Source organism: Pteropus alecto, unplaced genomic scaffold (assembly GCF_000325575.1).
Source record: "Pteropus alecto unplaced genomic scaffold, ASM32557v1 scaffold279, whole genome shotgun sequence".
Taxonomy (NCBI): Eukaryota; Metazoa; Chordata; class Mammalia; order Chiroptera; family Pteropodidae; genus Pteropus; species Pteropus alecto.
The window spans coordinates 1,269,174-1,297,015 of record NW_006443262.1 but is presented as its reverse complement, the minus strand read 5'-3'; the positions used below and the strand labels follow the sequence as shown (position 1 = coordinate 1,297,015).

Here is a 27,842-nt window from a genome sequence, read left to right as displayed (position 1 = left end):
GCCCTAGGCCATTTTCATTTTCTGCAATTGGAAATCTGGAAAATCATAAAGATGCATTCTCATGACTGCCCTAGAAATGATATTTTCTTTCTCTATTTTTATACCTTTAAACTAACAAGTATTCATTTATTTACTATCTTTGTCCCTTTCCAAAATAATATAATACTTTCCATTATTTAAGTTTTCTCACCACTGTCCCACAAGTTGTTGTTCAATATTTTAGGCCTTTAATTTTGTTTTTCTTTTTCTTGTGAAAGATGCGACATCTATACTTAGATTCCTTTTGTCTGTTTGTTTTTTGCATATAGACTTCCAGTTGTTCCAGCATCATTTGTTGAAAAGACTGTCCTTTCTCTATTGATTTGCCTTTGTTCCTTTGTCAAAAATCAGTCAACTCTTTGTATGAGTCTACTTCTGGGCACACTACTCTATTTAATCAATGTATGTATGTACTCTTCCACCGGTGCCATGCTGTCCTGATTGCTGTAGCTTTTATAATAAGCCTTGAAATTGGGTAATATAAGGACTTCACCTTCGTTTTTCTTCTTTAGCATTGTGATGGCTATTCCAGGTCTTTTGCCTCTACATACAAACTTTAGAATCAGTTTGTCAGTATCAACAAAATAACTTGTTAGAATTTTGATTGGGGTTATTTGAGTAGGAGCAGTTTCAGAAGAACTAGTATCTTTATGATTTTGACCATTCCTATCCATGTGCATGGATATCTCTCCATTTATTTAGATCTTTGATTTTTTTTATCAGTTTTGTTGTTTTCCTCTTATAGATCATATATATGTACATTTATATGCAGATTATATGTGTGTGTGTGTATACTATGTTACTTTCTTACAGGTCAATTTTATATATATATATATATATATTTACACACATATAATCTGTATATAAGTGTACATATATACATTTTTCATGTCTTTCTTTCCAATCTATATACCTTTTATTTCCTTTTCTTGTCTTACTGCATTAGCTAGAACTTTCAGTATGATGTTAAAAAGCAGTGTTAGAGAGGACACCCTTGCCTTATTACTGGTCTTAGGAGGATAGCATTTAGTCTTTCACCATAAAATATAATATTAGCTGTAGGGTTTTTTTTATAGATGTGTCTTATTAAGTTGAACAAATTCTCTATTCCTAGTTTGCTGAGAGTTTTTTATAATGGTGTTAGATTTTGTCAAATGCCTTTTTCACATCTATTGGTAGCATATGTTTTTTTTCCTCAGTTTGTTGATAAAGTAGATTAAATTGTTTTATTTGAATATCAAACCCATTTCATATAACTAGAATAAACCTCACTTGTTCATAGGATATAATGCCTTTTATTCATGTTGAATTCTATTTAGTAATATTTTTTTGAGAATTTTTGCATCTATGTTCAAGAAAGATATTGACCTGCATGTATTCTTTCTGTATTGTCTTTATATTGTTTTGGTATCAGACTAATGCTGGCCTCATAGAATGAGTTAGGAACTCTTTCTTCTGCTTCTATTTTCCAGAAGAGATTGAAGAGAATTGGCATCATTTCTTTCATAAAGTTTTGGTAGAATTCATAGAGTAACCACCTAGGCCTGGTGGTTTCTTTTTGGAAAGTTATTAATTATTGATTTAATTTCTGTAATAGATATAGGTGTCTTAGGTGATTTATTTTTCCTGTGAGAGTTTTGGTAGTTCATGTCTTTCAAAAAATTGATCTATTTTTTCTAAGATACAAAATTTGTGGATATAGAATTATTCATAGTATTTCTTTAAATGTCTGTGGGATTAATAATGATAATTCTTTTATTTTTTATATTATTAATTTGTCGTTTTTGTCTTCTTCCTCCTCTTCTTCCTCTTCCTCCTCTTATTCTTCTTCTCCTCTTCCTTCTCTTCTCCTCTGTCTCTCTTTCTCTCATCTGTATGCATAATAACTTCTTCCCTTTCTAAGATCTTAGCTATATCCTTTTTCTCTTCTTCCCTCTTTGTATGCCTGTTCTATTTCCATAAGGATACCAGTTATATTGGATTGGAGTCTATCCTTATGGCCTCATTTTACCTTAAATGCCACTTCATTCATTCATTCATTCATTCATTCATTTAATGTGAGATCTACTTTTCCTGTTTTCAATTTTATTTATTTATGCTCTAATTTTTATTATTTATTTTGCTGCTGCTTACTTTAGAGTTAAATTGCACTTTTTACCTTAGTTCTCTAAGGTGGAATCTTATGTTATTGATCTTAGAACTTTCTTTTTTCCTAATGTGACCATTTTATGCTATAAATTTTCATCTAAGTTCTGCTTTAACTGCATCTGACAATTTTGATATGTTGTATTTTCAATTCAAAAAATTTTTAATTTCTCTTGAGAGAATCTCTCTGACCTATTATTTACTTAGAAATGATTTGCAAATTTCTCTGTTAATCATTCTGTTATTGGTTTCTAATTTAATTCCATTGTGGTCAGAGAGCATACCTGGTATGATTTAATTTCTTTCCCTCTTTCTCTTACCCCCACATAATCATGAGCTAACACAGGACTTTTATATAAATTAAAACTGATGTCAGATGTCAGTCTCTTACGGCAGAGGTCTCCAAGCCCCAAGCCATGGACCAGTACCTGTCCGTGGCCTGTTAGGAACCGGGCCACACAGCAGGAGGCGAGCAACGAGTGAGTGAGCGAAGCTTCATCTATATTTGCAGCCGCTCCCCAACCCTAGCATCACCGCCTCAGCTCCGCCTCAGATCATCAGGCATTCGAATCTTAGAGGAGCACCAGTCTCTGGTGTCAAAAGGTTGGGGATCACTGTTTTGGGGGACAGCAGGCCAGCACCAGAGTGAGTTAAAAACTGTTACTCATTTCCCCCTACTCATCGATGCAGTTTATCTCGCTTCTCCAAAGAAAGTTTACAGTAGCTCCTGCCAAGAAAATTCCTTTACTTTTATGGTACCAATGTTAATTTCTTAGCTTTGACAAATGTACTGTGATTATGTAAGATGTTAATATTAGTAGAAGCTGCGTGACGGCTATATGAGAATTCTCTATATTATTTTTTCAACATTTCTGTAAATCTAATATTAATAGAAAGCTATGAAGGAGCCAAAGCTCCCATAATTGAGTTTCTTGAAGGGAAAATGGAAGTAATAGATTTAATTCTACTAGCACAGGTGTAACCTAAAGGAGTCAAAGAAAAGCTCTGTTAATGATTTCTAATTTTCAGGTTCAAATAAGCAGCACAGTAAGGTTCCATTATTTAAATACATAGGATGAAAATTGATATAAGCTACAGATTTAATTCAGGGACTCTTGAGAGAAAAATAGTGGAAGGTGGTCTCTGAAGCCAGATTTCAAAATGAGCGAGGACACAGAAGCACTGAATTATAAACCAACGGTATATAAATAATGGTGTCTTTCAATGGGTATGCATGGCTGAGAGAAATATTTTTGAATGACATAATTTGTATATGCTTCTAAGATCAGGAGAATAAGCCAATTGTAAGAGATTTTAGATGTTGGAAATAAGAAACAATGGATTTGATACTTTTCTAAAGGACGTTGTTATAGGTAGGATAAAGAACATGCAGGCAAACAGTGTAGAATTGATTTAGAGGTGATGACTATTTTCTCCCTTGGAGATAAAGGTACAATGATAGGGTGATATATAGAGAATAAATTTTAGAGAGGTGAAAAATATGTAAATTAGTAAAGTGAGATTTTTATGAAAGGTAGAATTCAAGATGAGGAAAGAATGGAGGTCAACTTAGAAGCAAATCTGGAATATACATATAAGCCATAGGAGATGGGAGAACAGTAACCATCTTAACGTTGTTGACCACAGTTACTGTCCGGTCCTTAGTTTTAGGGCTCAGCATGAATCTCACCTTACATTGTCTCCTCAGGGCCAATCCTGCTTGAATGTGTCACTTAGATTCTTAAGCTTTTCTTCTATGTTTTGTATGAGCTGATAGTTGCTCTTATGTTGAATTACCTTTTCTTCTAAGAGCAGTTGGTCATTTTGAGATCACAATTACCTTTTTTATTTTAAGAAAAAAAAATACTGGTTTGTCCTCCTACCAGTCTGAATTTCTCTGATCTTCCATTGCCTGGAGCAAAATGGTTGGCATAAGATTATTTTTTGTGTTTTTTAGATGTGAGAGACCCCTCAAAGACCTTTTAATAATGAATGAAAAAGATTTATTCTTCCTTATTGAAGTAATAAAATTTGTTATACTTCATAAAAGTTCTTACAAGGGGTGGAGGAAGGAGATGAAATGAAGGTGATGATTTAGTATACCAGATATTGCAGTTATTTGTAGAAGGCTTTAACTGAAAATAGATTTTTCTCCTGAGATTTTAGTTTGTTCTGAAGAATAATATTACAAAATCAACATTGCATAATAAAAATGGCAAAAGCAAAGGAAGATGTATGATGATGATCCTGGACAGTTCATTTAAACTATTATGCTCTTGTTTAACACTGAGATGCTTTGCGTTTTTGGTTCGGCGTATATGAACTAAATTAACTTACATATGTGCAATTCTTATTCTGGGTATAAACTCTCATTTTGTACCTGACATTTTTTCTATTCTCCAAAAGGATGATGATGTTGAGAAGAGATAGAGGGACAGTCATTCACAGAGGAAACAGAGAGGAAGGCAGCCCAGGCCCATTTAGATTGGTCCAGACTTAATTGCTAAGTCTCTGAAAGGCTCCTTTGATCACAGAGAGTATATAAGAAGCTACCTCATCAGACCCTTCACTTCCACCCACCAACACAAACAAGGCAATAGTTCAAAATAGTCTGAACTGCACCTTGGCAATTGAGTCAGAAAGGAAGGACTTTAGTCCCATTAGCATCAGAGAGAAATTAATAAATGGCCTCAACCTGTCTGCACAGAGCTTGGAGAGGCAGCAGAACATAAGAATAGCAACTCAGATCTGAATTGTTGGATTAGCTTTACTGATAACTACAGCTATATTTGTGGTAGAAGGAAGAGGAAGTTGAATTAAATGGATTCACTTCTTTCAGCAGACCTCTTAGCTTAGCTGTTGACTGTGATTTGTTTGTTAACTAGGTGCCAAAAAGCTCTGTGTGTGCTCACGCGCATGTTTGTGTGTGTTCATGTATATGAACTATATGTTACGGAGTATGAAATGGTCATATGAAATCAAGTCAAGAATAAAGGATATAATTTGTGATTGTTCATCTCTTATATGATACCAGGGTAAAAGGATATATTTTTCTTTCTACACAAATGAAGTGAGAGGAATTCTCTTGGCAAGAGTTACTGTAAACTTTTTTCTGAGCCAAGTAAGATAAACTGCATAGATGAATAGGGAGGAATGGGTAGGGGCAATTAAGCCACTCTGCTGCTACTCTGCTGTCCCCAAAGAGAATGGCATATGGACATCAGTTTTAATTTTTATAAAGGTCTTGTGTTGTCTCATAATTATGTGGGCGTATAGAGAAAAAAAGAAGTGAATCACTTACCTTAACTTTTCTGTACAAGGGATAAATGCCAGGGCTTTTTACACTTCGAACACACCGTGATGACTCGAGAGGGACCTGTTGTGCTGTGCTGTCTCTGCCAGTGACAACAAAACCATCACTTATGGATCTTGTCATGTGCCTGGCAACTTCATGAACTACGTTACATACTTGATCTCATTTAAACCTCACAAGAGTCTGATTAGGTAGGAAGCATCGTCATTCTCATTTTACAAATGAGGTGACAGAACTTAGAGAAATTAATTGGGTCAACTCAGGTCCACTCTGGGTGGAGCCAGAACTAAATCTTGGTCCTTCAGATTTAAGGCCCTTGTCTTCAAACTTTAGGCTTTCAAAGACCTAATAGATTCATTCCACTGCAAAATTCCTGGAAACCAGGATTTTTTTTCCCCAGAAGTGTCTAGTTTAGTTCTTCAGCAGAAATCAGTCTTTAAGCAAATATTTATTCAACAATTCCTGTGTGCCAGACACTCTTCAGGTGCTGAGGATAAAAGCAGTGAACATAAAAGATAAAAATAACTCAGAGAGGGTGAATTACAGCAGAGGAAAACCAACAGTCAACAAGCAGACAAATTCTCTAATGTTTCTGGTCGCACAGAGTGCTGTGCAGAAAAATCAAGCAGGAATATTAGGGGAGTCCAATGTTGCAATTTTCCTCTGCCTTTTCATGGACAGTCTTACTGAGAGAGTAGTGTTCGAGGCAACCATGTGGATGCTTGGGTGAAGAAGATTCCAGGCAGATGAAAAACAAGTGCAGAGTCGGAATGTCAGGCCCTTAGGGCCAGACCGAGGGGAGCAAGAAGCCAGCGGGTGAAGATGCCATGCTGCTGTTACTCTGATTGGAGTGGAGAGTCTCTTACATCAGCCAATAAAAAGTAAAGTAAAACTGCTGAGGATTCTGGAGATCAGCCCATCTTTAAATTCCTCACCCCAGACTGCTTTTGTGGATACGTACTTTTTTTCTATAACCAGAATCATTTCTAGAATGATCTGCCACACATCAAAAAGTCCTCTCTTGTGCTTGTTTGGGCAGCACGTACATTAAAATTCCAACGATACAAAGAATGTTAGCATGGCCCCTGCATAAGAATAACATGCAAATTTGTGAAGCATTCCATATTAAAAAAAGAAAAAAAAAATTTAAAGCCCTCTCTCGTGTTGGTTTAGATAGGCTTTCAGGTTGTTGAAGAGTAAACACCTGGACATTATCATGGAAGAGTTTACCATTCTTGAATCCTTCATGTGATAGCAGAGCAGCTGTTCAAATGGCGACCCAATTCCGAGAGCAGCGGTCAGTGTCCGGCAGCCTGTAAACCCGACATGTACATGGCCAGTCGCTTTGTTCAGCACCTTGCCTCTGTGTTCTTAAGCCAGTAGAAATGTTCTTCAAGAAAGTAACTGAATAGCTGTTGCATTTATTATGTTTGCCCTGCCATTTGTGGTGCCTGGCATACCTGCTTAGTGGTGAATTAAAGGAAAGAGGCAGTGCCCTTATCCACAACTCTGCAGAGTAGATGCCACCAACACGTTTGGGCTTAAATTCAAGGTTTTGTATAGTGCTTGGCCGAGGCTAAATTCTGTTCATAGATGGGAAATAACTGATAGTGATAGCAGGCAATATAATATTTTTTAAATATTTCATTTGCAGAGAACGTGCTTCTCCATACAAATCATAACTTGTGGCAAGAAAATGCTATTTTAGGATAATTACTAGCACCTTCTTTGGTTGTAATAAAAACTAAGTTTTGAGTCATTCTTTAAGTGTACAGTTCCCAGACAAAGCCTGCCTCAAAAACAGATGAGAAGTTTAAAAGAATATAATTTTCATTTTGTGGCATGGCCCCTTTTCAAATAAGGAAATCAAAGCTGTCTATTTTTATTATCTGTGGAACATATTCAGAGGCAAAAACAATATCCAGAAGAGATCTTCCAAGTAATGTTCTAGCATTTAAAAATTATTTCTGGAATGCTATTTTAAAAGATGCTTGTAGCCATTACTTCTTTGTACTAACCTGTGTATGTATACATTTGAAATTTTAAAAATTCTTTATTATGAAAAAGTTAAAATATGTGAAAAGTAAATAGAATATGCAATGATCCACCATGTACATATTGCCTAACTTCAACAATTATCAATTTATAATCAATTTGGTTTCACCCAGAAGTCCCCAACCTTTTTGACCCCAGAGACTGGTGCTCCTGCGAGAATCTAATGGCTGATGATCTGAGGTGGAGCTGAGGCGGTGATGCTAGTGCTGGGGAGCGGCTGCAAATACAGATGAAACTTTACTTGCTTGCCTGCTGTCCACCTCCTGCTATGCGACCTGGTTCCTAACAGGCCATAGACCAGTACCGGCCCACAGCCCAAGGGTTGGGAACCCCTGGTTTCACTTATACCCCTATGCACTTGCCCTCTCCAGTATTATTTTTAGAGAAAATCCTCAAAAGATATAATTTTATCAATATAAATTTTAGTATTCTCTCTCAAGGATCCCCTTTAAAAATAAACATAATCAATTCTACCCTTAAAAATAATTATCATCATGCCCTAATGTCACCAAATACTCACTTTGTTCAGATGTCCAGTTAGTTCACATCTGTTATAAATGTTTCTATTTTGTTAGAGTTTATTTGATGTAGAATGGAAAGAAATTCCAACTATTATAATTAGACAGTATCTCTTTTTAAGTTTTTCTGATAGATTTTCCTCTAGTACTTTTTCCCCTTGAAATTTATTTATTGAAAAAACTAAATCTTTTGTCTTTGACTTAGTAGTTCTGGCTACTATAATGCAATATAGACTGGGTGGCTTAAATAATAAACATTTATTTCTCACAGTCCTGCAGGCTGAGAGGTCTAGCAGATTTGGTGTCTAGTGACACCTCTTCCTGGCTTTCAGATAGCTGCCACTTGTTGTGTCCTTATCTGGCAGAAACAGAGAGGTGGGGGGAGGGGCTCCAGTTTTTTTCCTTTTCTTATAAGAGTGTTAATCTCATTTTTGGGGCTCCACTCTCAAGACCTAACTTAAACCTAATTATCTCCAAAAGATCCCACCTCCAAATACCATTACACTGAACATTAGGGCTTCAGTATATTAATTTTTTGAACACAAACATTTAGTCTATAACAATACTATAGAGTTTCTCCAAAGTTTGGATTTCCTCATTTTTATCCATTCGGTACAAGTTAACATGATCCCCTGTCCTACATTTCTTGCAGATTGGTAAATAGCTCTAGAAGCCTGATCACTTTCACGTTAGACTATTTTGGCACAGTCACTTCATAGCTAGGCTCTACAAAGCAGAAGTACATCATGTTTGGCTGTCTCTTTTTGTGATATTACCAGCCTTTGACAATAAATGTCTAGATGCATTAATTGATAAGAAAGTGTAAAATGGTGACATTTCTGGTCATTTTCTTTGTTATTAAAGAAAAACTTTCTCATTTGGCATAGACTTATTCAATGGTATGGTTCACATAGGAAATGAATGATTCTTTCTCTTAGCTTTCCAGTTTTCAAAATAATGAGGTAGTTCTCTAGCAGGTGGATAGGTATTTTTTAAAGCATTGTAATGAGCTCATTGAATTAAACATATTTTGATATGTTTCAGTCCTTTACAGTTATTATTCTTACTGATGTACAAAATGTTCTATATTTAACTTCCATTGTGAGTTCTTTCGACATGACCTTCTTTGCTATCTTCCTTTATAAGACAATCCAGGTTCATTTGTACATTTTTTTCCTCAGACATGGATTGAGCCATTGCTCCAAGCAGCATTTGGTCCATTATTTAGAATGGACTTTGGAGATCACAGTCTGGGTTCTGGTATTATTCATTGCTATTGAATTAATATTATGACTAGACTTTTTAGTAGACAGAGCTAGAATTAAAATACATTTTTAGTTTATACTAACACTTCCAATTCAAAATGAGGACAGAGTTCTTATAGGATTCAACAACTGTGTGTCTTTTTCCATATTAAGAATCCTGATTTGCCAGTTCTTACTTAACATCATTATCTCTTCTGCCATCTTGATTTTCTGAATCTTATTTGCTAGTAGATTCTTCATTAATTGGTCATTAGAACAGTATTCCTTGAATTATTTCCTACTAAAAAAAAACAGTTTTACTGTGCCTTTCATACTCAAAAGTCAGTTTGATTTAGCTATAAATGTTTGGCTCACACTTTGTGTCTTTGGTGTCTTAAATATGGTATTCCATTATCTTCTAACATAGGATACTGTCTAAATGTTTGATGATAGTAAAATTCTTTCCTTTACAGGGAACTCGGACCTTTTGCATGATGACATAAATGTGTTTCTTTTTCCTTATTTTTAAATACAGTAGTTTTACTAGAATATGTCTCAGTGTTGATCATTGGCATGCGCTTTCAACATGTAGATTCAAATATTTTTATTTAATTCAGAGAAATGTTCTTGAACCATATTATTTAATATGTCTTCTGTTTCATTGCTTTGGTTGTTTTTGTAGGCGCTCACATAATATACATGAAATTTCTTGTCTTCTATTCTTGTAACTTTTGCTTAAATCTTTTTTTTTCTTCAATGTATGTTATATTATTTTCTTCAATATATATTATATACTCTTTGCTTTTTAAAGGTTTCTTTCATTTTATCTTCTGTTTCTGTTAAGAAATTCTGTTGTTTTTATTAAATCTTCTGTTCTAGTTCAGTCTTCATATACAAAGTATTTTAAATTTTATGTTTTTTACTAAATTCTATCACCTCATTTCTGAGTTTTTCAAATTTTTAATTGTTTTTTTACATTATCATTTGTTAATTTATTTTAAGATATGTTAAATATTACCCAGTAGTTTTTATCTATTTCATGGAAATATCTCTGGCGTGTTTTCATTGGTCTATAGAGTTCCTAGTTATTTTTTCTTTTAACTATTTTGTTTAGGGCTTGATCCCAATCTTTTTTCTTCGTTTTCATTTTCTTTCTGTTCTTTCTGTCCTGCTCTATTTTTTTCTCTCTTTGTTTTTGTTACTTACTTTTGTCCTTTATTGAGATATAACTTATACAATAAAATGTGCAAATAAATTCAAGAGTAACTACCATCCAAACATGATTTAAAACAGTTTTGTTGCCTCAATTTATTTGTCCCTCACCTCTCTGAAAAGACAATCATTATTCTGATTTCTGTCTACATAGATTAATTTTTATATACTTGGATTTCATACAAATGGGATCATATGGCATATATAATTTTGAGTATAATGTTAGCTCTGTGTTTTTCATAGATGTCATTTATCTAATTGTGTAAATTTACTTCTACTTCTAGCTTGCAGAGAATTTTTCCTTTTCATAATATTGAATTTTCCTTTGTGTTGTGTTTTGTTTTGTTTTTTTCAAACTCTTTTTCTGCATGTATTGAAATGATCATATGGTCTTCCTCCTTTACTCTGTTATTTGGCTAATTAGACAGATTTTTTTTCAAATTTAAAACAACTTTGTTGCATTAACTGAGTGAACATCACTTGCCCCACTCCCTGAGACCCCGCTTCACACCACTTGAGTACTGCCCAAGGCTCTTTCAGCAGCTGAGCCTTAGGACAACCTGCAGATGATGGTAAGCCCTGGGATCCCTTGTGCCTTTGGCTAAGCAGACCCAAGCCTGGTATTGCTGGCAGCTGGACATGGTTTACAGTGTGGCCTCTCCACGTGTCTCTAGACCCAGCACAGGCAAAGGTTAAAGACAGAGAGAATCTTAAAAACAGGAAGAGAAGAGCAAACCTACAACCAAGGGAGTTCCCATAATACTGTCAGCTGATTTCTCAACAGAAACTTTGAAGACCAGAAGTTATTGGCACAAAATATTCAAAGTGATGAAAAACAAGGAACTACAACCAAGATTAGCCAGCAAGGCCATCGATTAAGTCAAAGGTGAGATAAAGAACTTTCCAGACATGAAAAAGCTAAAGCAGTTCATCAACACCAAAACAGTATTAGAAGAAATGTTAAAGAGAACTCTTTAAGAAGAAAAATGTGGGTGCAGGGGGAAAACATAAATATGAATAATAAAATGACTATAATTATGTACCTATCAATCATCACTGTAAATGTAAAAAGGTTAAATACTCCAATCAAAAGACATAGGGTAGCTGAATGGATAAGTAAACAAGACCCACATACATGCTGACTGCAAGAGAACCACTTCAGTTCAAAAGACACACACAGACTGAAAATGAGATGGAAAAAGATACTCATGCAAATGAAAAAAAATAAATGGGAGGTAGCAATACTTACATCAGACAAAATAGACTTTAAAATGGAGAGTATAATAAGAGACAAAGACACAGAAGATACAAGCAAATATAGACTGACATAATTTCAACTGATATTGAAAACAATGGACACATTTCCAGACAGAAAATCAACAAGGACACAGTGGCTTTAAGTGACCCATTAGATCAGATGGATGTAATTGATATTTTTTTACCCCAAAGCAGCAGAATATACCTTCTTTTCAAGAGAACGTGGAACATTTTCCAGGATAGACCACATGTTAGGCCACAAAACAAGTCTCAATACATTTAAGAAGATTGAAATCATATTAAACATCTTCTCCAACCACAATGGTATGAAACTAGAAATCAGTTACAAGAAGAAACCTGAAAAACACACAAATACATGGAGGCTGAATAGCATGCTACTAAAGAGTGAATGGGTTAACAATGAGATTAAGGAAGAAATCAAAAGATATCTTGAACAAAAAGAAATGAAAACACACTGACCCTGCATCTATGGGAAACAGTGAAAGGAGTCTTAAGAGGAAAATTCAGACCAAAATTGGGCCAACCTCAAAAAACAAGAAATATCTCGAATATGCAATATAACTTTACACCTAAAGGAACTAGAAAAGGACCAACAAACAAAGCCTAAAGTGAGTAGAAGGAAGGAAATAATAAAGATCAAAGCGGAAATAAAATAACATCTTTAAAAAAATACAAAGGATCAATGAAACCAAGAGCTGGTTCTTTGAAAAGATAAACGAAATTAAAAAGCCCTTAACCAGTCTCATCAAAGAAAAAAGATAGGACCCAAATAAATAAAATCAGAAATGAAAGAAAAATAACAACTGATACCAGAGAAATACAAAGGGTTATAAGAAAACACTACGAAAATTATATGCCAACAAATTGGACAACATGGAAGACATGGATACATTCCTGGAAATATATAATCTTCCTAGACTGAATCAAAAAGAAATGAAATATCTGAACAGAGTGATAACTGTAAATGAAATTGATTTAGTAATCAAAAAAATTCACAACAAACAAATCCTGGACTAGATGGATTCAGAGGGGTGAATTTCACTAAACATTCAAAGAAGAACTAACACCTATCCTTCTCAAACTATTCTAAAACATTCAAGAGGAAAGAAGGCTCCCAAGCTCATTTTATGAGGCCAGCTTTACCCTGATTCCAAAACCAAAATAAGAAATTACAAAAAAAGAAAACTATAGGCCAATATCCCTGATGAACATAGATGCAAAAATCCTCAACAAAATATTAACAAACTGAATTCAGCAATTAAAAATATCATACACCATGATCAAGTGAGATTTAGTCTTGGGATGCAGGTCAGTATCTGCCAGTCAATCAACATGATATGTAAATTAAATGAAGGGTAAAATGCATATGATCATCATGGTGAATGACTGGCCTCTATTAAATTCCACAGTAGTAGCACTAAAGCAGTAGGCAACCCACAATTTTTGTTCTTTGGTTCTCCCATTTATTTTAGCTCTTAAAGATGCTTCTGCACTACACTTATGATGTATCAATGGCATTTTCCAAAGTATTAGGCATCAAGTAATAATTCTGTAAATGAACCTCTGTCCTGACAATGACATGTAAAGCACATAAAATATGTCTGATTAAAACTAATGGTTCCTCCTATTATAAAATAAATGGCAATTACAAGAATCAAATCCATCCCATGATTAACAGAGAATAAGAAAAAGAAACGGTGGTGTGGTTAGGTATATTCAAAATAAGAATAAACAAACTAAGAATTTCCAAGTTGGGAAAATCATAATAGAAACACTCTAATTGTAACTACTCTCAGCCTTTAAACACACACACACTATACAACTGTTCATATATTTTGTTTAAATCTTCAAAACTGTTATTTTCTCACCCTCAATTTTTTTTACTATACCAAAAATGTGAACAAATTTCCCACTATAGAGCTTTTACATATATTGTTCCTCTGCCTAAAATTGATTTTCTACTCACCCACATACCCTCATTTCTTACATAGCTAGGTTTACTCCATTTTTCATGGTTCAAATTAAATAGCTCCTCAAAAAAGCCTTACTTGGCCACCAATCTTATTATTCACTATTTCAGCACATGTTTTCTTCATATTATTTATGAAATATATCATCATGTGTTTCTTTACCTATAATTAATTGATTTATCTATTTAACTGTTTATTTTGTGTTACCCCATACTAAGTTATAGACTGTCAGAGTTTTGTTCACCAATTTTATAGTCAGTATTTAGGACAGAATCTAGTCATCTAGTAGGCTCTGAATAAGTATTAATTAAATGAACAAAACAGTGAATCTGATTTTATATGGTATGCTGTATTATTCATCAGAGATGTAAAATAACCTCTTCATTTATAGGAAGAATAACATTTGATTCATCGTAACATACTTTACTCATAAAATCCCAGTTCTTTGTGAGTACAGCCTGCCATCTGCTTTTATAGGACTACTCACCAAGAAATATTTGGAAACAAAATATCCTCATCAAAGGTCTATTCATATGTTACCCTTGTTCTGTTCAGTGTGTCTTGCTTGGCCTTTGTTCATTGTCTTCAGTCCTCATAAAGAGAACTGAGAAAAGATGAAAGTGAAATATATTTCACAATGGCAGGAACAAGTTTGTATATATTTAATTAATAAAAATCATATGTATATATGTCGACTCAATTTTACAAAAGTTAGATCAAGAAGAATTGTCTTATTGAGTTTTACAAGTATGTTAAAGAAATCTGTGACATAATTTTTTTCTCAGTAGGTTTTCTTTACTTTGTGCTGAATTTTAATTATTTGATCTTTGCAATTGGAAAAGTCATTCAGTTTTAAGTAATTAAAACAACATCAATTATGATGTATTACTTATCATTTATGTTACTGGTGAAATATCTGAATTCACATTATTTTCTCAGCATTATAAATTAAATTAATTTAATTACACTAGCTGAGTTAATAGCGAAATAATTTGAGAAGTATTTTTAATGCTGTAGAAAAACTTACTCTGAAGACCAACAAGATTTCTGTCACAGTGTATATTCAAAACTTTATAGATATATCTCATTTAGGTTTTTCATAGCTATCTATCATCTATCTTTTCCTGTATTTTATGATTGTGTTTTCATATGTTCCACAGCCACTCTCGTCAATATTATTTTTTCAAAAGAAAACCACAGCTCAAGCAGTCATTTAAAATAAGTGACATACTTAATAGAAATCATATTTTTCCACTGAAAACTCATCCTAAAAATTTTTGAATTCACTTTATAAAATATTATAGTAAAATGTTATGTGTAAAATAATATGCATGTTAAAAAGAAAAAAAAATAAACCATTACACTACACTATTAACTTAAAATTAAAATGACTCAGACCCACCTCCCGTAACATTCACCTGATTTAACATTTAACAGTTTCTATTTTTGTTCTTCTGATTATTTTCAATATTTAGAATTATGAATTCTAAAATATATTGTTTTATTTTTCCTTCTTGATTCATCAAACTTTAGACTATTTCTATTTTCTTTTCTGAAATACAAGGACTTTTGTCTTAGGGCATTTTTTTTTTAACCATTACCACCTTTTTCTTATTAAGATGCTTTCAGTTTTTTATACATCTATCTTTTAATTTAAAATACCATGTAAATCTCTATTTTTTTCTCTCTCTAAATAAAGACAGACGACCCCCCATGGAAGGTTTCAAATAACACTAATACCCCTATATTAACCTACTCAAAATTCTCCCAATTCTACATTCCAACCTAAGATACTCCAACCACTAAAATTCGATTCCTGTTTATCAAATTTACAGTTTGTCCTCTAATAAAGATTAAAATATCTGTTTTATCACATGTTGAATCTAATATTTAAAAAAAAGAGCATTTATATTGTTCACATAAATATATTTGTTACAGAGCTGGACAATGCATAGAGAAGAAAAAGTATAGAGAAACATAAGCATAAGAAGATCTAATTTTGGCACACGAACTTAAATTTTTAAAAAGAACAGTCTTCTAGTTTTAGGTTTAATGTATCCTATTTTCTTTTTTTTAAATCACTTGACTGAGGTATGATTGACATGCAAAAAGCTGTACATATTTAATGGATAAAGCTTGGTAAGTTTGGAGGTAAGTATACACTTGTCAAAATATCACTGCAATCAATGCCATACACATATCCATCACCTTTAAGTTTCTTCTCACCCTCTGTATTTATTTAAATAATAAATAAACTTTAAATTTTCTTAGACTAAAGAAAGCATATGATCATGTCAATAGATGCAGAAAAATCACTTGACAAAATCCATTTATGATTTGAAAAAACTCTCGGCAAAGTGGGAACAGAGGGAACATACCTCACCATAATAAAGGCCGTATATACAAATCTACAGCTAACATCATACTCAATAAGGAAAAGCTAAAAGTGTTTTCCTTAGGATCAGGAACAAGACAAAGGATTTCCAATTATGCCACTTAATTCAACATAGTATAGGAAGTTTTTACCATGGCAGTCTGACAAAAAAAACGGAAATAAAAGGCATCCAAATTAGAAAGGAAGAAGTAAAACTATCATTATTTGCAGATGACATGACTGTATGTAGAAAACCCTGGAGATTCCATCAAAAAACTATTAGAACTGATAAATGAATTCAGCAAAGTACAGGATACAAAATTAATATTCAGAATTTAGTTGCATTTTTATACACCATAATGAACTATCAGAAAAAGAAATTTAGAAAACAATTTCATTTACAAGTACATTTGAAAAATAAGTAATATGCCTAGGAATAAATTTAACCAAGAAAGTAAAAGACCTGTACTAAGAAAATTATAAGACACTGAAGAAATTGAAGAAGACACAAATAAGTGGAAGCATATACTGGGATCATGGACAGGAAAAATTAACATCAATAAAAAGTCCATACTACTCTAAGCAGTCTATAAATTTAATTTCAATCCCTATCAAAATACCAATGGCATTTTTTTACACAAGTAGAACATATAATTCTAAAATTTATATGGAACTGTAAAAGACCCCAAATACCCACAGCAATCTTGAAAATGTTTTTCTGCTTAGGGTAGTATGGACATTTTATCGATGTTGATTCTTCTTATCCATGATCCCAGTATATATATATATGTATGTGTACATATAATGAAATATTACTCAACCATAAAAATGAAAACCATTTTCCACAGTATAGATGGGCCTAGGGTTTATGATGCTAAGTTAAATAAGTGACATAGAGAATTATAAATACCATATGATTTCATTTACATATAAAATCTAAAGAACAAAATAAATGAATAAACAAAATGGTAACAGACTCATAGATACAGAGAACAGACTAGTGATTGCCAGATGAGAGAGTGGGGCTGGGTGACAAAGGTGAAGTGATTAAGGAGAACAAATTGGTAGTTATGAAATAGTCATAGGGATGTGAAGTACAGCACAAGGAATATAATCAGTAATATTGTGGTAACTATGTATAGTGCCAGGCCAGTTCTAAACTTAGCAGGGGGATCACTTTGTAAATTACATAAATGTCTTACCACTTTGCTATTACTAATATAACATTGACTATCAACTGTAATTGAAAAATAAAAATTAATTTTAAAAAACTTTGTATTATTGAAATAAACACAGATTATTCATGATGTATTATCTATTTTAGAAATCGCTGCCTTCAATTTGTTAATGTCTTATTGAATTGTTTTTTTTTTTTTTTTACCTGTATTTATAAGAGATATTGGTCTATAAATGTATTTTTTCCTTAAAAATGTTTTTGGTTTTTGATATCAACATCAGAGTAGTGGGGCCTCATAAAATGAGTTGGGAAATATGCCCTCATTCTGTTTTCTTAAAGAGTTAGTGTCACATTGGCATTATTTCTTCATCAAATGTTTGTTAATTTACCCGTGAAAATTTGGGGCTGGAAGTATTTGGGAAGAGGTAATTATGATTGCTAGTTTATAAAAAATCATTTATTTATTGAAATAACTATTAAAATTTGATAGTTTATAAAAATAATTTCTTATTTTTTGAAATAACTTAAAATTTGAAAATAATTTCAATACTTAAATAAGTATAGGATTGTTTTTATTTTCTAATTCTTTTGTCAGTTTTAGAAAATTTTGTTGTTTAAGGAATTTGTATATTTCCCATCTGTGATACCAAATCTTATTAGCATCAGATTTTTTATAATATATTATACTTTCAAGGCCTCTATGCACTGTAATAATGACCTGGCTTTAATCGATGGTATTGATAATTTATATTTTCTTTTTCTTTTTAAATCAATTTTGATAGAGGCTTATCAATTTTATTAAACCTTTCAGTAAACTGACTGACTTGCTGATCTTCTGTAAGGTTTGTTTTCTTTTCTTTGTTTTCCACTCTTTTTATTATTTCCAATCTTCTACTTAATTGAGTTTAACTTACTTCTCTTTAGATTCTTGAATTAGATGCCTACATTATTGTTTTAGACCTTCGTTTTTCTAATACAGGATTTTAAAGCTCTAAATTTCTCTCTAATCCATCTAAAGATAAAGATACTCCCCTCTCTGGTTCCATATTTTGAAATTTTATGTTTTCATTTTTATTCAGTTTGAAATATTTTCTAATTTTTTCATTACTTTTTTGACCCTTGGTTACTAATACAGTTTTACTTAATTTCCAAATTGGAGATTTCCTAGATATATTATTTTTATTATATACTTTGGAGCCACTGTGGTCAGAGAACATAGTCTAGGTAATTTCAGTCCTTTGAAATTTATTGAAACTTGTTTTGTGACTCAGCATGCAGCCAGTGTTGGTGAATGTTTTCATGCGCTTTTATGTATTCTACTGTTTTGATTACAATGCTTTGTAAATTAGGTCAATATGTTTAAATATTCAAATCTTCTATATCTTTAGTGATTTTTTTTCTGCTTCTGTTAGTTATTGAGAAAAGAGCATTTTGCTTTATATATTTTGAAGCTCTTTTATTACACTCATACATATTTAGGATTGTTATGTATTCCTAAAAATTTCATTTTTATCATTATAAAATAATTCTCTGATAATAACCTTTTTTTTTATTTAGGCGAGGCAACCCTTGGTTGACCTCACAGATTGCAAGGACCTTGTCAGTTTACAATCTTTTATTTTTTTATTTTTTATGCCTACAACACCTGGTCTTCCTAAGGTGGTCTCCCATCTAAGTACTAACCAGGCCCAACCCAGCTTAGCTTCTGAGATCAGACGGGATCAGGCTTGTTCAGGATAGCATGGCCGTAGACAGATAATATTCTTTTTCGTGAAGCCTGGTCTGATAATAAATAAAACCACATCAACTTTGCTATGCTTAGTGTTTGAATGGCATGCATTTTTCCACTGCAGTCTTTTAATCTGTCTTATTTTTTACATGTATTCAGTTTTATTGAACTTTCTTAGAAGGCAGTAATGAACGAGGATAGCTTTTTAGTTTTCCTGTTTAGAAACGTCCTCTTTTGTTGCTTGTGCAAAATGATTAAAAAATGACCTCATACTGTCTACAATTTTCTCCCCTCCAATATATCTGCATTTTGTCCTTGCATTTATCCTGCACAATTTGAATTCTACTCCCAGCATCTTCTCTCAATATAGAACTGTGCCCTAAGAGCGAGTTTCTCTTGGTTAGTAAAAGTTCATGTATCCCAGACTGCTCTGAGCCCTTTCAAACTTACTATGGATCTTCTCTTCCATGCATTCAGGTGTGCAAAAACCCCTTCCAGCTACAGCAGTGGTTCTCAGATTGGCTCCTACACTTTTCAGAACTACTGTTTGTGATTCAGGGAACTCCAGTTTTTAGGGGAGTCCCCTGCTGTTTCCCTCTGCCTCTTCCTATACAAATGATGTACCCCATTACTTCTGTGCTATCAGTGGTTTGCCTCACCTATTTGCATTTTGAGTTTTATGGGAATATTGAACACAGTGGGGTTTTTTTAGGTATTTTTCTGTGAGTTTTGATTTTAATATCTCAGTTGCGTTCTCTATATGTGGGGATTCAGGGAAGTTCCAAAACAATTCTGCTGCTGAAGTCGTGTTTTCAGAACTCCGTGGCTCCTCTTGTTTCCTGTTGCAGAACAGTACATTTATTTACACTGTGTGATGTTTGCAGTGAAAAAAAATGTGATGCTTATCTTTTACAGAAAGAGCCATTTAACAATCCATATTAGAGATTTCTCTGGTGTTGTCTCTTATTGTGACTATAGCAGTTCCTTAGTGTTATAACTACTCTTCTTTTTTACTGCTGGCTCCTAGTGTGCCATGGTTATTTCAAGAGAGTCTCAGAATAGCCTGTGTAGTAAGGAAGGTCCCAGATAAGACATCTGTCCTCTTTAGTGATCCCGTATTGCTCCATGGTGGATGAGACTCTCCTGGTTTCTGATTTAGATGATTCAGAAGGGGTGGAACCTCTTCCTACCATCTGTCACCTAAATGGGTATCATATAAGTGAATTAACTGAATGCCGACAAATGCTGGACAGGATTATATAACTGAAAATGCTTTTGTAATACAAGGCACTTTGATAAATTGTAGAAATTACTGCCCTATCATTTGCTTGGTTATTTTTGAAAAGTATTTATACTTTATTTTGGGAATGAGGTGGTTGAACACAGTTGGAACAGCACTCGTGATCCTCAGATAATTCTTTACTCTCCTGTTACACTCTTAAGTGACACTTGTTTTTTTTTTGTTTTGTTTTGTTTTTGTTTTTTTTAACCACAGCCACTTCCAAAGAAATGTGGACACAGCTCTTCTTCATTAAGAATCATGCTATCGATCAGTTTCATACATTGGCTTTAATAAATAAATCAATAAGTCATTTATAGGACACTAATTTGTCTTAGAAATTTATAAAGTTTTGCTCAAAGAGTACTTTTAGTGAAAAATGCTTTCCTCTTATAAAATTAATACATATATTGCTATTTTGGTTTATAATTTGCAAAGTGCTTTTCATTTACTCTTCATAACAACCTTGAAAAGCAGGCATAGCCTCCACTTTACAGATGAAGAAACTAAAGATCAAAAGTTGTTACCTTCTTAAAGCTATGTGGGCAATTTATAAAAAAGCCAAGAGAAAATTTAATAGAATAATTATTACTACTATCAGAAGCCTCTCTGCATGCCAGTAACTCAAAGGGAACATGATCACATGAGTATCTATTTATAAATAAGCCCCAATTGAATTAGTTACAATTTAGAGACTTTTTTAGGAAATACATATTTACATCTCTTTAATGTACAATATACAATAAATGTAATGTAAAATAATATGCTATATAAAATAAGTTCGTCTTGTGTTAAAACATTCAATAAACTCTGTGGAAATTTATTTTTTCCATTGAACTTCAAAACAGTTGTTTATGGTACTCTTGTTTGCAGATGAAAAAGCTGGGTCCCAATGATGTTAAATGATTTGCTCATTAACCAGCTAGTCAAGGAATCAGGATTTAGTGTCCTATGTCTTCTTATTCTAAGTCCTATATTTTTTCCTTTACACCATTCCACCTTGTGATGGAACTTTCAAAATGTTTTAAGATGGCTGAATTAATGAACCAGCTATTACAATTTAGATATATCTGTCCAAAAGGAATAGCTTGGTCTGTAATAATCAGTTTTATGAATCATGGATACCAGAGAAATGATGAAAAAGGATAAATGGATAGTCAGAGGATTTCTGACCTAATTTCAGCCATACAGGTCATAAATAGTCTTTGGGCATTTAATGAGAATGACTGGTTTTCCCAGGAGGGAAGTATGAGTGTACTTTATCATTTTTAATAAAATATGACCCAGATATGTTTTAGACTATACTCTCTGCCATCTACTCTCCCGGCAGTCTTCACATCATCAAAACATTTTGCAGACACATTCTAATGTCATTACCATAGCTTGTGGCAGACAAATTCTCACATACCATATCTACTTCACAGCCTGACTCTCAGGATTGACTATATAGTGTCATTTTTCCTACTAGGCTAAGAAGAGAGAAATATATTATTTCCTTAAGTCACACGTTGGATCAAATCAGTGCTTTTATTTCTCCCCAGAATCTGGTTTCCCTGGGAATCTTGCTGCTCAGAGACAGCCATAAGGCAAGAGTTAAAACAGAGCAGATGAGCCACGTGTGGGGACCCACAGTCAGGGTGCCTGGGGTTCTTTATGTTATGTGTGATGGCCCAGTCTCCTTTACCTTCAGAGCAGATTCTCCCTCCACATCTGATTTTGTAATGCTCATCTCAATGAGATGTTTTTCATATTTTTTTCATAGTAGGAATTTGAAATCAGCTATATGACAAGCTGAATATATGACAGAATATGAAAGTGTGCGTCTGTGTGTACATATATTTTTAATCAAACAGCACAATATGGCAAAATCAAGTTGCCTTAGAAATTTTTACTTCAGAATAAAGCAAAATGGAGCAAAAATCATGCTGGCCCAGGTCCTTTTCAGGGCATTGTTCATGAGGATGGATGACTTTTGTTAAGTTGTAGATCTGTTATTTACTACTTCTACATTCTATGTCAAATAATCATTTTGAAACTCTTCTGAGCTTTATGTAGTCGTAATATGAAGCAGCCTCCAAGTAGCACATTCCAAAGACTGTCGATCTGCTGTCATACTCCTGGCTGCCATATTGGTCTCCACTCAACAATATCACCATGATCTCTGATGGGAGACTGTCAGCATATCCCAGGACTTTTGCTTTCTTTCTCTTGGCAATATAGGAAGCGAAATAGTATGTAAGCAATATAATAAACATCTACAATACATATATTGGTTTGGGGACAAATGGCTGATATTTCGTTTGTTTAGAGTGTAGAAAGAAAGACAAACCCACCATTCCCAGTAGGCTCAGCTTGGCTACAGGTTCATTTCTGAAATATGTTGGACACATAGTGATTAATTCTGAAAATAGAATTGAACCAGGGAGAGTTCTCAGTATACAGAGTAGTAGCTGATGCTGCTACTATCTGTATCCAAAACTCTAACATGAAACCATAAGAGAACTACTGTGGGTGCCTGAAGAGTTTGCATCCTCTTGGTAATAATAACTGTGCATGAATGAAATCAGCATTTGGATGAAGAAAGAAATCTCATATTGGAAAGTAATCATAGCTTTTATGCTCTGTTGTGTATGTGTGTGTGTGCTTTGACAGCTTTTTGGAGACTACAGCCTATTTCTTCATGAAACCAAAACTTGGAGAGAAGGAGGTGTCCCCAAATGTTTTTTTCAGTATCTGGCATGAATTCAGCTCTGACTTCAAAGACTTTTGGAAGAAGGAGAACAAACTTATTCTACAAGAGAGGTAGGTTTTTTTTCATTTGCACAATGGCATTTTAAAATTGGTATTTTATTAGGTGTGATACCACTAGGATTGCCAACTTTTATAGCCTGAATGAAAAATTAGATGGCTCACAACCTGGGGTATCTTGTCTTCAAGAGGGTGCTGAAATTTGGCAAAATGTGGAGTTTGAGTAAAAAGAGTCAGCATAGAGGCTGTGATGCTGCCGAGAGTAGCTGGGATGGGGGTTTGCCAGGATCGCCGTCTGGTACCACAGCTTCCGTAACGAGAGCAGCGATACTGCCGAGACAGTAAACGCACCCACCGCAAAAGGCCGAGAGCAAAGACCATCAAGGTAAGAAGAGTCGGTTTTACTTTGTTTTTGCTCAGTTCCTGGGATATTGTCAAAGTTTCACTGTTTGTATAAAAGCTTCTTCAAATGTCACCAAGAAACAGCGAATCAATGCTTTTTAAAAAACATCTTTCAAGGTTCTCACAGAACTCTATCACATTTCCTAAAGCGAATCTTTTCACGAATGAAGGGAAATTTCTCCTCTTAAGTGTATGAAATAAACTCTATCACTACGATTATGCAATTCCATTGGGGCATATGAAATATTAATTCAAGAAGAATGCTAGCCCTCCCAGGATAGCATCCCCAAATAGCCCAGTCTATTAGGAGAATGAAAAAATAAACAAAATCTACACTGTAAACCAGACACTAATACTGAAACCACTTAGTTTACTTCCCAGCATCCTTGCACTAACAATGACTTTGCTTTAGATTTTTAGAAAACTTTCATCCTAAGGACTTTGTTCATCATACTACAAACCTCCACAGTTTTCTGCTCATTATCTTCATTTTGGTCTTGCTTATATACATACCCAGGATCGTCCACCTAATTTTCATTTGTAAGTAGATGTCGATACATCCTTAAATCAGGTTAAATTAATTGCTAAGATTTATGGAGCATGTACACTATGTCTGACTTATGCTAACTCATATAATTACTTAGATCCCATACCTGTATCATAGAAGAAACTAGGAAAATACTTTAAACATCAGTCTAAAAATAATGAGCTTATTCTACTTGAAAAGGCATCATTAGAGGTTGACATAAAAGACGATTTTAGTCAAAAGTCCATGCAAGTGAGAAAAATTAGCACATTTGAATTGTTGTTCATTTACTTCAAACTTAGCCGTGTAATATGAACGTTTTATCAAACAAGGCTTGCTCAGTTTGGAAGAATTGTAAGTAAGAGGAACCTATTTTTTCACCTCAGCACATCACATACAACGTTCCTCCATCACCCTCACATGCTTCTTTTCATCTAAAATCTAAACTTGTTCCCCCGGAAAAGGGCCTGAAACTCAGTCGCAAAGGGTACCAAACCAGGTTAGTATTTCACCTTCCATCGTCATTTGCGTGATATCTGGAATTGGAGTCCTAATGAGACTGGAACTGGTGAAGTACAGGCATCACCGAGACAAAACGGGTGAAGCTGTAGTTTTGGAGGAACTGTTCCCATCAGGCAAGCGAGCGTTGCAGCGGAAGACTGTCGTCCTGTGGGCGGGGGCATAGGTAGACCTCTAATTATAACTCTACTTCATACGCCAGTACACTGGCTGGCGAGATGCTATCTTGGAGGAAAAGTTGAAATTGACAAATTCACATGCATAGTCCCCATCTAGCCTGTGCTCCATGAGATGCAGTTGTGTTTCTAAATCACCATATGGCTTAACAATGTAATATTTATGATATATATTTGACATGACCAGAACTTGCTTTTCTTCACTCTCTAAATATCTCATAAAATCAAATATCCTTTTTTTAAACTTCATCCTGTGCTGTCATATCCTAGAAATATCCTATGGGCTTTTTGAGTCACACTTGGTGACTTGACTCTCATTTTGGCAGTGTTGTGAATTGGCAGATTACAAATTCTCTCCACTGCAGCCCTCTCATTTTTCTAAATCATTTGCTTTTAATAAAGGGCTAAGGAGGAACACATGGCAGGTGAGAGAGTGCTTCTTTGCCCTTTGACTTCCGAAATATATTATTTCTCTCAGCAAATAGGCTGCTTTGAAGAGCAAGACTATTGGCCTGAATTGTTTGTGGAAAAATGCAGTCCCTTTCCTTACTGCAGGACCAGCTATACAATTTCCAGAAAACAGTGCAAAATGAAAATGCTGGACCCCTTGTTCGAAAATTGCTAACAAGTTCAAGATGACAGATCGTTAAACTGAGTGTAAAGGCCTGAGAGCCGGCTGGCCGTGTATGCCTGCACAAGCATACCTGTGGAGCCCACCGTGCCTTAGCGTAAGCTTGATACTATATTTTCTATAGTTAGCTGGAAGATGGGAGAGAGAAGAGAGACATGGACAGGAAGCAGTTATGGGCATTGAACCTCTGGTACAGTAGGTGTCAGTGTGAGTCGAACCTCAGGCAGCACTTTAGATGCTAAAATGGGATGTTCCCCAATGCGATTGTTCCCTCCTCTCTATTCCTATAATATTTACTATGTGTCTTTTGTTTAATAGTTAATCCTGTGCTGTGTAATGTTATGTCTGTTTCTATTTTATACCATAACTTTTTTTTTTGATGTTTGCATTTGGATTTTATTTCCCAATGTCTTCACTTCTGGCATAGTTCTTACCCTACTAAGCCACCAGTGCCTTTCCATTCTTAATGGCTCCATAAATATTTGCTTATTTGACTTGTTACATCACTGTATTTGACACAGACATGAAAATAAGAATTAAGACTAGTAAAGTAATGAACACGTTTTCTTACATAACTTAAGTTTATCATTGTTATTCATTTCTATTCAGTTATCATTAATTATTGTTAAATTATCATGGTAATAAAAACCCTTCAATGGTCATAAAAACCCTACTTCAGATATCTTAAGCAAAAAGACTTTATTTGTTTAGACAGTCAAACCACATAAGGCCAGGGTGGGACTTGCTTGTGGCTTGCCTAAATGCAGAAATTCTTACAGCAGACTGTAGGGGTTAGTCAGGTGTGTTTCTACCTCTCTCTTTCACTGTCTTTCTAAGTACCCTCTCTCCTGCTCCTTCTCTCTCTCTGTCTCTCTGTCTCTCTGTCTCTCTGTCTCTCTGTCTCTCGATCTCTCTCTCTCTCTCTCTCTCTCTTCCCTCTTTCTCTCTTCTCTCTCCCATCTCCACTCTCCTCTGTGGTTTAGTTTAATTACCAAGCCAGGGTATTCCTTTGAGGGTAGACTCTTGCCTCAGACATGGCTTACATTCTCACAACCCAGAAGGAGAGAACATGCTCCACCAACTAGAAAATTCCAAGGAGTAATTCCAGATGAGTCATGCCCATCTTTGGATCAGCCACAGTGGCCTGAGGCATGGGATATGATGATGATTAGTTCACCAGTTCTGCAGAAAGGACAGTTGTCATGATTGACAGCTCCCCTCATGGCAGTGTCACTGGAGTTCGGGAAGAGCACTTTCCCCAAAAATGTAAACAGTGATCTATTACCCTTAACTTATTGAGCTTTTAAAAATAACCTGTGTAATTAGCAGAAAGTCTTAGCATGGTAGAAATAACTTAAACAAGAGTTTAATTGTGGGGTGAAATTTCCCTTTCTGTTCAAGTTTATGTGCCCTAATTTGGAATTTATAAATTAAATAATATCTTTAATCTTATAAATATTGTGTAAATTTTTCTTGCCCTATTATTTCTAATTGGTGTTTGATTATAGACTTGTACTAACATTATATTTTCTGCCTTCATCCTAGTGACTCATATGGGTTAGTAGATATATTTATTGAAATAGTAAATTCCTAAATGTGCATGTTGAAAAGGTCTGCTGCCTTTCTAATCAATGGGGTTTGGAAAACACGAGGATTGTTGAGTTAGGTCTTCCACTTACGAGCTCTAGTCATAGAGTGTGATAGTTTCCTAACCTGCAAAATGGAGATGGTAATACAGCCTTGCAGTGTTATTTTTAGAGTATATAGCACTGCCTCCGTGCTATTTCTCCATCATTTAACATAAGTGATATTCTCGTCATGACTTCATACAAAGCGATGTAACATATTGATAAAACATGTTAAGCATCACAAGCACATAGTCTCTAAATGACTGCATTATTGTGACTCAGTTACTTTCTCGGTTAGGTAAAATGTCTTAATTCTGATTCTAAAGGTAAATTTGTTTGAAAACAATGCTGCCTATCTCTCCATATTTTTTTTTTATTATGCTATATGAAGGAACTCTTGATATTTTAGACTGTTGACCCATTGGTTTTGTCATGAGTCAGAAAAAGTGTGGTTTTTTTCCCATATACTTGGAACTAAGCATATGTAATTAACTAATAGAAATTCTTCTCCGAAAAGAAATCTAAACTTGTTATCACTGAACAACACAAACATATGAAACATAAGTTTTTTAAAACGTTCAGCTTGACTATATCCAGAAGATGAGGGGATAAACTAACACTTAGTCTGCCAGCATGTAAGGAAATGAGCACCCCTCATCTCTAGCATCCATGTCACCGAGCCACCAACAAGGCCTTGTGTAGCTAGGACAGCAAGAGCTGTGTGACTTAGAGGAAAGGTTGAGAATGCATGTGCTTTTTTATCCTGATACAGGGATTTGGGTCCTCGGAGAAGACAGCGGGGAGCCCAGAACAGCTTTACTTCTCGCTTTTGCCCTGTTATAAGCTGAACTCAGTTTTTAAGCAGAGTCTTCAGCATAA

The 27,842-nt window shown here is 34.3% G+C and overlaps 1 protein-coding gene, 1 non-coding gene and 2 pseudogenes across 2 annotated transcripts in view; 3 read left to right on the top strand and 1 right to left on the bottom strand.

Annotated features, from left to right (window-relative positions):
- The window catches only part of FMN2 (formin 2), a 259,754-nt gene that overhangs the window by 201,031 nt on the left and 30,881 nt on the right, over positions 1-27,842 (top strand). Inside the window, exon 13 of the mRNA XM_006924128.3 lies at positions 22,986-23,135. Coding sequence (XP_006924190.1) covers positions 22,986-23,135 — 150 coding nt within the window. The remainder of the gene's footprint in view (positions 1-22,985; positions 23,136-27,842) is intronic.
- LOC112472789 lies at positions 6,521-6,627 on the top strand. The gene has a single exon (XR_003043758.1). It is a non-coding gene; the product is annotated as a U6 spliceosomal RNA (small nuclear RNA).
- On the bottom strand, positions 18,959-19,078 carry LOC112472780 (annotated as a pseudogene).
- The window catches only part of LOC112472775, a 20,070-nt pseudogene continuing 15,519 nt past the window's right edge, over positions 23,292-27,842 (top strand).